The sequence below is a fragment of the Pollachius pollachius genome (assembly GCF_949987615.1).
Source record: "Pollachius pollachius genome assembly, chromosome: 12".
NCBI classification, from domain to species: domain Eukaryota; kingdom Metazoa; phylum Chordata; class Actinopteri; order Gadiformes; family Gadidae; genus Pollachius; species Pollachius pollachius.
The window spans coordinates 19312640-19324596 of NC_136945.1; the positions used below are offsets into that span (position 1 = coordinate 19312640).

General features: G+C 45.7%; 1 protein-coding gene across 1 annotated transcript in view; it reads left to right on the forward strand.

Moving 5' to 3' along the window:
• Positions 1 to 1348: 1348 nt before the first annotated feature.
• The window catches only part of LOC307083744 (innate immunity activator protein-like), a gene marked incomplete at its 3' end in the record, with an annotated part of 11546 nt that continues 937 nt past the window's right edge, over positions 1349 to 11957 (forward strand). The window contains exons 1-10 of the mRNA XM_079747695.1: positions 1349 to 1407; positions 3191 to 3315; positions 4546 to 4566; positions 4692 to 4825; positions 6410 to 6532; positions 7834 to 8068; positions 10199 to 10252; positions 10475 to 10898; positions 11246 to 11398; positions 11508 to 11955. Of these exons, the coding sequence (XP_079603821.1) occupies positions 3261 to 3315; positions 4546 to 4566; positions 4692 to 4825; positions 6410 to 6532; positions 7834 to 8068; positions 10199 to 10252; positions 10475 to 10898; positions 11246 to 11398; positions 11508 to 11955 (1647 nt within the window). The 5' untranslated portion in view covers positions 1349 to 1407; positions 3191 to 3260. The remainder of the gene's footprint in view (positions 1408 to 3190; positions 3316 to 4545; positions 4567 to 4691; positions 4826 to 6409; positions 6533 to 7833; positions 8069 to 10198; positions 10253 to 10474; positions 10899 to 11245; positions 11399 to 11507; positions 11956 to 11957) is intronic.

Below are 11957 nucleotides of genomic sequence, written 5' to 3' on the forward strand. Positions count from 1 at the left end.
CACACAGTCTAGAGAGCGTTCCACAAAGTCAAGTTTTATTTTCTTCCTCCATCTTATTGTTCTGCGTGAGCCTATTTATAATGTTCACCGTTTTGGCCAAAGCAAATTTGTGGAGGTCAAAGTTTGTTTGTTGACTCCTGAATCCTAAATAAAATTAGGCTAATTTAGAGAAATAAAATCCCCATCAGGTGTTTCTATAGAAAATGTTATGCAAGACCAACTCTTGTTTAACCATTTCTTTAGTAACCCAACCGGGGGATAATACAATGAGGGTCTGATCAGCCTTAGTGCCTGCTGAAACCTGTTCATGTTGTCCGATGAACCCAGCACTCATCCGAGCGGGCTTTCACCGGCCTGGATCTTGAGCTGAGGGAGGAGAAGTCCGTCCAGAGTGTGTGCAGCCGGCCCTCGCTCTGGTGCCATGTCACCCGAGACGTGTCTGGGAATCACGGGGCCTTGTTGTGAGGGTCTTGAGCACAGACATTCCTGGAAAGCCGGAATGAATATGAGGATTCCCAGTGAATGCGAGCGAGGCGCTGGCCGAGCAGGTGCGGACGCCGTGAATTGTGCGGACGCCACACGACGGCGTGGCCGTGGTGTTGGTGAAATGGACGGCCCTGCTTCTGCGCTTTTCAAACGGCGGGGATAAATGATGTGCTTTGATCGTAACAGAACTGAAGTCCGCGATGGTTCGTTCCACGATTGAGTTTCCAGTTCACTAAAAGGTCACTTAGTGAAGTCCAGGAGATGGCAGTAGATTTTGCGTTGCATATTCTGCTGACAGTTGATTGGCTGAGCAGCTGCAGAAAGAGGGAACGGAATACAAGCTTCCTTTGTCTTGGCCTTTTAAAATGAAGAAGATTGACCTACGACCTGGGGTGGGGGGGGGGGGGGGGAATAGGTGACTAGCGAGTCAGTGCCAATAGGATTGAGTGGTTGTTGATAGTTTGAGATACACCGGTATCAAGGAAATAAACTCACAGATTGCAGTAGCTCTGGTTGTTATCTGCTCCTCAATATTCAGTAGCACCGGGCTGGTAAACACATATTAACCTCACACTGTGAGATGCTTTCCCTGCTCTGGCTCATGGGTGTGAAGGCATACTTATCATTCAAGTACCCCTGTTTCAGTCGCTAATGGCGCCGCCAAGCAATTCCTGCGGTTTCACATTTCACCGCACTAGGGAGTGAAATGAAATGTGTCATTATCTCGGTTAATGTTGACAGTGTTTCATGCTCAAACACAACAGCTGAGCTATTTGAGATTGACCCAGGGCCACTCCTAGTGGGCGAGTCATCGGAGTAGGTGAGTCTCCCAACATCCTCCCACAACTCACACTCTATGCTAGGCAGGACCGAGCCAGGAGGCTGTATCTATGGTGCTCTGACCCTACCCTTCTCTTTAATGTAAGTGCCTCTTGTTTTGGTATTCCATGGGATAACCTTGCTGGTGTGTGTGTCTGTCTTCATGTGGGTAGAGGCAGTGGGGTTTGGGTTCGAGCTGGCATTAGCTCACTGTCTGTATTGTATGCAAAGCAACGGAGGATCTGAGGGAAGCAGTGAGTGAGTCTAAGTGGGTTCGCTCATGTTGATCAACCACAGCTCCTAGGCAAGTGCTTTTTGGTGCTTCATACAGTTGTTCATAAATTGATTTGAGAAACCGTGGCGTTAACAGTACATTTCAGTACATTTCTATCTGAACACATTTCTAGCTGACTCACTGTCACATGTCTTTAGTATTAGTGTACTTTTAGTTTTGTTTTTTTTATGGAAGTGACCCCAGTGTAAATGTGTTTATAATCACTATTTACTCTTTTTACTTTACAGAATCAAAAATCATAAGTTATACTGGCTTCACAAGCTAAAAGAAACATCTCATAGATAATAGAAAATACATTTTGGTATTTGAATGAATCACTGCTTTCTTTTAAATCTGGTTAGTTAATTAGTTAAACTTGACTTGTAGAATATACAATTGATTCCGCCATATGAATGGAGAGGGGGGGGGGCGAAGTGATTCTCCCAAACAATGGCTTGAGCCTAGACACTCAGTCTGAGCTCGCCACAGAACCATGGAGGGAGGCGGTTAATAATCAACCTGACGTTCCTCAAGTCTATTTTTCCCTGAGCTATGTCTCACGCATCGTAACAGTCAGGTGTTATCGCTGCCGCTGAGATAGCGGCGCTTAGGTGATGTCAGAGTTTCAGGGCAAGCAGTCACAGGAAACTGCTCAGACTGTAAAGAGTGACAGACGTGTGTACTCACTCCTGGGTAGACTATGACCTAAACCGCTCGCCCAGCGAAACCAGTCATCGTTAGATCAATCCGCTCAATCTGACATTTCTACTGTCAACAGACATGACCAGAACTCTTTAGAGGTTATTTTTTTTTGCATTTTTATGCTTTATTATAGAGTGATAGATAGGAAGGTATGGGAGATAGAGAGGAGGACATGCAGCAAAGGACCACGGGACAGATTCAAACTCAGGTCGTCGCGATCAGCACTGAGCCAATATTACAATTACAATTAGGGCATTTAGCAGACGCTTTTATCCAAAGAGACTTACATCGGTTGATACACACATTGACACACCGACGGCAGAGTCAACCATGCAAGGCGACAGCCAGCTCGTCAGGAGCAGTTAGGGTTAAGTGTCCCGCTCAGGGACACATCAACACTCAGCTAGGAGGAGCTGGGGATCGAACTAGCAACCTTTCGGTTACAGGACAACCGCTCTGCCTCCTGAGATAAGCCGACCGCAATATGGTACGTGCTCTAACCTGTGAGGCACCGGGGCGCCCCCGACATGACCAGAACTCTGATACAGTTATACTCACGGAGCATCAAACAGGACAACCAGGAGGAAGGAGCCATGTTGGTCTGTGTTGATGAGCCTTGGGAATGTTGTTTTGACACGCGTGAGCCCGAGGTCAAAAGGCATCGGATTTGACTTGTGGGCCTTTGCCTGTGGTGATGCATACCTCCCTACTCTGTTTAATTCACTCTGCCTGCAGGACGGGGCCGTAAATCAGTTGGAGCCGGTAGATTCAAAGGGTTGCATTAAGCAAATCATTCACAAAAGAAGGGTGCTAAAATAAGTACTCTGTCTCTTTTCATTGGTTCCCAGGCATGCGGTGCCGGTAGACAAACTAACCGTGACTCTGGGAAACCGGGGGCTGACTTTGTAGCCTCGACAGGGCATGGTGAGGCGGGCCAGAAGCCTGTGTCTCCTCTCCTGACCGACCAGGACATCCCACCATGGAGGGGAACGGGGAGATGAGCGACACGGACAGCGGCATCATCCTCCACTCCGGTAAGACCGCTCAACCCAAAGCCACGGTCGTGTTCCTTCGAGGGTTAACCTCGTATACACACAGTGGCACCTTCCACCGTGACTCAAGGCCAGACCTGAGGCGGCCTTGATTGTATTGTTTTGAAGGGAGGATGTTTTCAGCATATGAATCCAAATTCTACTTATTAAAGCAACATGGACACTTTTGATCGCTCGCTCACTCACTCGCTCACTCACTAACTAACACACTTTTCCATGCTCTTGGCGAAACAGTCCGTATGACATTTCCATATCAGTATTGTGTTAACAATATTGACATGAATATTATCTTTATTAGCCACACGTCCACTCCTCGCAGCCCGTCCTGTGTCTGACCCTGGTAGTAATCTGGGACACTGGGGAGCCGGTGATTCTATGGCTGTCAGAGGGAGGAAGGCTGTCATATGAGAGTTCTAGCTGGGCAGGGCCTTAGTGGAGATGCGCGCAGCCCATTGTGACGGCAACAAATGGTATTTGTTGCTTATTCTGAATGTGTCTTTGTGCGTTGAAGTAAACAATAACTCTAGAGACCTGCCAATGCACCCTGACCAACAGGGAGAATGGAATCCTGAGTAAATGTAACAAGTGCTTAATACTTTTTTCACTGCCATGGGATTCCTGGGATGCATATGTTTGACATATCGGTATGGAATTGGTTCATATTTACCAGCAACAGCAACCTCTTAATTATCTCCAGTCAGAAGCCTTGGTTAGTTTTTGAGGGACCTCTACTGAATGGATTTTGTGACAGACTTTGATCCCAGGACGATTAGTATAGACTGGATTTTTCATTTATGAGTTCTTTTGTTAAGCTGTCCAGCTCATCGCCCTGCCTTCCATAATGAGGAATTACCCTTTGAGCAAGGCATTTGTCCAGACGGGTTTCTGTTTGTCTGTCACACCTTTGTTCCTGGCACGGTGATGGCAGAACCAGTAGAGGTGGAACCTCATATAATGATGTCTTAAATCTGATAATCCAAACGCCATTAGTCACCGGAGACGGCCAGCTTCAGCCAGACAGATTATCCTAGTGAGACAGTTTACTGCGAGAGGAAATGAAACCAGACGGTGTATAACTTCATAACTTAACTTGAGCCATCGCTTTACTTCAACATTTATTTTTAAGTTGTCATCTATTAATAAACATTTTCAAAAAAGTCACACAAAAGATTTGACTAAAATACTTTTTCTTTCACTTTTTCAACCATTTAGTTGTCAGAACGAAACCAACTGGTGAGATTCATTCAATAAGCACATCCTCACACCCCCATTCGGCCCAGATTCAAAGTTCCTTCCTCATCTTCATCCTCATGTGATGAAGTGTTCCCGTTCTGACGTCCTGCGGTTGCCCCTTCCAGGTTCCGACAGCCCCACCACCACCACCAAGGATGTGACCACCCACACCCGGGCCATGAAGCTGAAGCACCAGTCGCTCCAGGAGCGGCTGCAGCTCTGCGTTCTGGAGCTGAAGAAGCTGTGCATCCGAGAGGCCGTGAGTAAACCTGACAGTCCGCGCTGGGGAAAGTGAAACGGAAGGCAGATTGGATACAGTTAGTGGGTTTGATCTGCTCGTCCAAAACGGTTGCACAGGATGTACAGTCATCAGGCAAGCTGATACACATTCAAGGGCTGTGGGCCACACTAAAGCCCTTCTACTGTGTCCTGTGGAGAGAGAGAAGTGTAATTGATATTCTTCCACATGCACAAACTCTTCCTTGTATTGCTTACAGATAGAGGAAGTTATTGCACTGAATGACAGGGTTTGGTTTCTTTATAGGAAGGATCTTTAAGTCCTTCTCTGCCTTTTTTGAAAAGCCTCGAGTATCTCTGTTTGGTATTTTCTGGACAAGCACCCACTAACAATATCTCTCATTTAGGTCAGTGAGATAGTGAAAGTTACATTTAATCCATAAAAGAAGCACTGATGGGCTTCTACTGAATACAATTCTCAGGAAGGTTTGTTCTAAATTCAACATGCATATATTCTTACTAACTTATAAGTGAGGAATCCAGCTTACAACAGCTAAAACAAATCAAATGAACTCGGGTGCCTATCTGCAGCTCTTCAGCTATGTGAAGACCCTCATCCCGCCCCGGGGACCTCTGGGTTACGTTTAGCGGCTGAGGAGGAGAAACCTCTCATACTGCGCTGGCGTGTCGATGGCGGGGGTGGGGCGGTCCTGTTCGGACACGCCGAGCTGCTAATGGAAGGATCTCATGACAAACGCCCCAGTGACGGAGAGTAAGGGAGACCGTGGGCAACACTTCACCTGGAGCATGGCTCAAATCCTGGGGGGGGTTTTTAGACTCCACTCGGATGAAAACTGAATTAAATGTGGTAGTGCAGGACGTGCGTGCGTGGGGGTTTGGTTCGGTGACGCGGTATGTCCTGTTACATAGTAATGGGAGCCGTGGAACGTAGCTTGTGAAAGGTGATACTCGCAGCAATATTGTGTAACAGATCCCTCAAAAATCTGGTATGCCTCAACATGTCTTGAATAAGATTCTTCAGATTGAAGACATTTCAACGGTTCGATTTCTATCTCTTGTCTCTCCTTCTCCAAGTCAGTGACTGTTCAAAATCACAAGTATGGGAGACAACTACCTGGCCAGGGCAGTTCATATGATCTTACGCAACAGAACAGAGATACAACTATGTGGGCTGCTGAAGCCTTGTTTGGATTACAAAGGCTGTCAGCCGGCTGATCTCAGAACACGTGTGCACCATGGAGGAGAGGAACCGAAATCAGGGCTGATTCACTTCTCGGCATAGACTGTGACGACCCTTAACCAGGGGCCCCTACACACTGGCCAAATCCTCTACGTATACTTCTATTTAAACGGTCAATTGACTTTCTAACGGCGCCTTTCTAACCAGTAGCCGCTCAAAGTGCTTCACAATATTGCCTAACATTCACCCATTCATGTACACATACACACACGTCGGCGCCTTGCTCAGAGACACCTCAACACTCAGCTAGGAGGAGCCGTGGATCAAACTAGCAACCCACCGGTTACCAGCCAGCCCGCTCCGGTTGAATAATGAGCGGTGGCGTGTTGACCCGTTCCCTGTTAGGAGCTGACAGGCGAGCTGTCAGCAGACTACCCCCTGGCTCTTGGAGAGTCGCCCCCCAAGGTCAGACGGCGGATCGGAGCCTCGTTTCAGTTGGACGTGCAAAGCATCCCCCGCGGACAGGAGGTAACGGTCCCCTTCAGCCCCAGAGACTAACCCTATCTACAGCATGTTACCATCACTATCCACAGCATGTTACCATCACCATCCACAACATGTTACCATCACTATCCACAACATGTTACCATCACTATCCACAACATGTTACCATCAATTTGTTACCATCACTATCTACAACATGTTACCATCACTATCCACAACATGTTACCATCACTATCCACAACATGTTACCATCACTATCCACAACATGTTACCACCACTATCCTCAACATGTTACCATCACTATCCACAACATGTTACCATCACTATCCACAACATGTTACCACCACTATCCTCAACATGTTACAATCACTATCCTCAACATGTTACCACCACTATCCTCAACATGTTACCATCACCATCTACAACATGTTACCACCACTATCCTCAAAATGTTACCATCACTATCCTCAACATGTTACCACCACTATCCTCAACATGTTACCACCACTATCCTCAACATGTTACCACCACTATCCTCAACATGTTACCATCACTATCCTCAACATGTTACCACCACTATCCTCAACATGTTACCACCACTATCCTCAACATGTTACCACCACTATCCTCAACATGTTACCACCACTATCCTCAACATGTTACCATCACCATCTACAACATGTTACCACCACTATCCTCAAAATGTTACCACCACTATCCTCAACATGTTACCACCACTATCCTCAACATGTTACCACCACTATCCTCAACATGTTACCACCACTATCCTCAACATGTTACCATCACCATCTACAACATGTTACCACCACTATCCTCAAAATGTTACCATCACTATCCTCAACATGTTACCACCACTATCCTCAACATGTTACCACCACTATCCTCAACATGTTACCACCACTATCCTCAACATGTTACCATCACTATCCTCAACATGTTACCACCACTATCCTCAACATGTTACCACCACTATCCTCAACATGTTACCACCACTATCCTCAACATGTTACCACCACTATCCTCAACATGTTACCATCACCATCTACAACATGTTACCACCACTATCCTCAAAATGTTACCACCACTATCCTCAACATGTTACCACCACTATCCTCAACATGTTACCACCACTATCCTCAACATGTTACCACCACTATCCTCAACATGTTACCACCACTATCCTCAACATGTTACCACCACTATCCTCAACATGTTACCACCACTATCCTCAACATGTTACCACCACTATCCTCAACATGTTACCCCCACAATGTGCTGCTGATGTGTGCGTCTGGCCCGGGCAGCAGGAGTCCCCTCTGAACCTGGTGGACTCGGAGCTGGCCCTGCAGCTGAAGATCTACGAGGCGGCGCGCCGGCTGTGCCGGGAGGAGCACCAGAACAAGGCGGTGAGGAGGAGCCGGCTGCAGCAGTGCAAGCGGGAGGAGAAGAGGGTGAAGGAGCTGCAGGAGACGGCCTTCCGGCTCCGGCTCCAACATGGCCGCTCCTCACCTCTGCCTGCTTTCAATGTTCCCCTCCAAGGTAAGAGTTCAAACCCCCCCCCCCTGAACGGCACAATCAAACATGTTTTAAAGTGCCCTTAAGATGGACTTTAACAATCAAACATGTTTTAAAGTGCCCTTAAGATGGACTTTAACAATCAAACATGTTTTAAAGTGCCCTTAAGATGGATTTTAACAATCAAGCATGTTTTAAAGTGTCCTTAAGATGGACTTTAACAATCAAACATGTTTTAAAGTGCCCTTAAGATGGATTTTAACAATCAAACATGTTTTAAAGTGCCCTTAAGATGGAATTTAACAATCAAACATGTTTTAAAGTGTCCTTAAGATGGACTTTAACAATCAAACATGTTTTAAAGTGCCCTTAAGATGGACTTTAACAATCAAACATGTTTTAAAGTGCCCTTAAGATGGACTTTAACAATCAAACATGTTTTAAAGTGCCCTTAAGATGGACTTTAACAATCAAACATGTTTTAAAGTGCCCTTAAGATGGAATTTAACAATCAAACATGTTTTAAAGTGTCCTTAAGATGGACTTTAACAATCAAACATGTTTTAAAGTGCCCTTAAGATGGACTTTAACAATCAAACATGTTTTAAAGTGCCCTTAAGATGGACTTTAACAATCAAACATGTTTTAAAGTGCCCTTAAGATGGAATTTAACAATCAAACATGTTTTAAAGTGTCCTTAAGATGGACTTTAACAATCAAACATGTTTTAAAGTGCCCTTAAGATGGACTTTAACAATCAAACATGTTTTAAAGTGCCCTTAAGATGGACTTTAACAATCAAACATGTTTTAAAGTGCCCTTAAGATGGAATTTAACAATCAAACATGTTTTAAAGTGTCCTTAAGATGGACTTTAACAATCAAACATGTTTTAAAGTGCCCTTAAGATGGATTTTAACAATCAAGCATGTTTTAAAGTGACCTTAAGATGGTCTTCAACAATCAAACATGTTTTAAAGTGCCCTTAAGATGGACTTTAACAATCAAACATGTTTTAAAGTGCCCTTAAGATGGACTTTAACAATCAAACATGTTTTAAAGTGCCCTTAAGATGGACTTTAACAATCAAACATGTTTTAAAGTGCCCTTAAGATGGAATTTAACAATCAAACATGTTTTAAAGTGTCCTTAAGATGGACTTTAACAATCAAACATGTTTTAAAGTGCCCTTAAGATGGATTTTAACAATCAAGCATGTTTTAAAGTGTCCTTAAGATGGACTTTAACAATCAAACATGTTTTAAAGTGCCCTTAAGATGGATTTTAACAATCAAGCATGTTTTAAAGTGACCTTAAGATGGTCTTCAACAATCAAACATGTTTTAAAGTGCCCTTAAGATGGACTTTAACAATCAAACATGTTTTAAAGTGCCCTTAAAATGGACTTTAACAATCAAACATGTTTTAAAGTGCCCTTAAGATGGACTTTAACAATCAAACATGTTTTAAAGTGCCCTTAAGATGGAATTTAACAATCAAACATGTTTTAAAGTGTCCTTAAGATGGACTTTAACAATCAAACATGTTTTAAAGTGCTCTTAAGATTGATTTTAACAATCAAGCATGTTTTAAAGTGACCTTAAGATGGTCTTCAACAATCAAACATGTTTTAAAGTGCCCTTAAGATGGACTTTAACAATCAAACATGTTTTAAAGTGCCCTTAAGATGGACTTTAACAATCAAACATGTTTTAAAGTGTCCTTAAGATGGACTTTAACAATCAAGCATGTTTTAAAGTGCCCTTAAGATGGTCTTCAACAATCAAACATGCTTTAAAGTGCCCTTAAGATGGACTTTAACAATCAAACATGTTTTAAAATGCCCCTAAGATGGACTTTAACAATCAAACATGTTTTAAAGTGCCCTTAAGATGGACTTTTGGAATACACTTTATCCACATTTGAAATTTGCATCAAAAGAAAGCAAACATGTTATTTACATTTTTGTTTCAAAGATTTTAGACAAAAAAAATATTCCCTGGAACTAATTATGTTATTTTATTTATGCTAGGTTCTTTTATTTGATTATTTCTGTAGGCTATATTATTTTAGATACTTCATTACGTCAAATAAATTGATAAATGCCGTGAAAATCCGTCCCAGTGTTGTTGAAACAAAGTATTCTACTTTCCAGAGCTCGGGAATTCAGACGACAGTTCTCTCTCGGATTCACCAACCCTTGATGAAGGTATGATTTCGATGAGCTCATTTTGATGTCAGTACCGCATATTGTTCCTTCGGATTCTGTCCGCGGCGCAGTGAACATGGAATAGTTGGAATGCCACCGAAATGGGACAAATCGTTGTACACTTCGTTTCATGAACTGGATGTCAGTTTTTTGTGCCACGAGGGTTCGACCCGCGTTGATGTAGTGGTTGTCGTGGTAACGTCGTTGTCATCCTTCCCGTAGAGGCGCTTCCTCCTCCGCCGTCCTCAGGACCTCCGGGTCGGGACCGGGACCCCCTCCCTCAGGCCTTCCCCGCGTCGTCTCCCCCCTCCGCCGCCAGCTCCTCCCTCTTGTCCTCCCCCGCGGCCTCGCAGCCTCCCGCGCCGGTCACACGCACACCAAGCCAGCTCACGCCGATCCGACGCACCCTGAGCCACCACGCGCAAATCAGGCGCACCCCAAGCCTGCTCAGCCCAAGCCAGCCCCCTCCAGGCTTGTTCACGCCCAGGAGAGCGGGCTCCCCGGGGCTGGACTCCATGCTGAGCTTCTCCTCCACCCCCGAGTCTGAGGCCCCGCCCATCCAGCCCTCCCCCTGGTCGGAGTCCAGCCTGGACCAGCCCTTCCAGAAGACCAAGAAGAACCGCTCCAGCACGAAGAGCGCGGCCAGGTAACGGGGCTCCTCGGCTCACTGGCTCCCTCTGCTGGTCATTCGTGTTCTAGCAGTTTGTTTTTTTTGGTCCGGTGTTTTTCTTTAATGTTTTACTCGATTTTAAGGAAAATACACATTATATATACGCTATACAATACACTATACATTATATTCTAATTATTTTAGATACTATGGTTCTTAATTGTCATAGAAAATGTATCCAGGACGATGAGATGATACTTTATTTCTCAGAGACTGGTGGTTCAGGCGTGCTGTGTTGCCATGCCTTATGTCATCCTTGATGAAATCCCCTCTTCGTCACACCCTCACTAAGCTCTTCTTCTCCCTGCTGGGTGGTCTGGTAGCCCCGCCCCCAGCCAGGTCCTCCCGCCCCTGGAAGCCTGCCTGGGAAACCCCAGCCTGCCACAGCAGCTGGGCCAGCTGCAGCTGTGTGACCGCCTGGCCAATGGCAGCCCTACTACTCCGGAGCCACGCCTCCATCGACACCTCTCCCTCAGGTAGGGTCCACAGCCATGACCCCACGACCCCATGACCCCACTAGCTACACACATTTAGCACTTTTGGAGTTTAAAGGTTTGAAAAATCGACTCCTGCCTTTCTTCACAGGATCTCCAACCCTGAAGCTCCCCTGGAGGAGAGAAGAGGTCGCACACGATCTGCCAGGAGACGCCTGACGGACTGCTCTGTCACAACGCCAGACACCGCTGGGGGGAACCCTGCCGACCAGTATGGAACACCACAGAACCCTGCATACCAGTATGGATCCCCACAGAACCCTGCAGACCAGTATGGAACCCCAGAGAAACCTGCAGACCAGTGTGGAACACCAGAGAACCCTGCAGACCACTATGGTTCCCCACAGAACCCTGCCGACCAGTATGAATCCATAGAACCAGAGTCCGCTGGAGGGACCCCTGCAAGCCACTTTGGAACTCCAGAGAACGCCGGGGAGAACCCTGCAGACCAGTATGGATCCACAGTACCAGAGACCACTCGGCGGTACCCTGAAGGACTCTATGGACCCCTAGAGAACCTTGCAGACCACTATGGACCCCC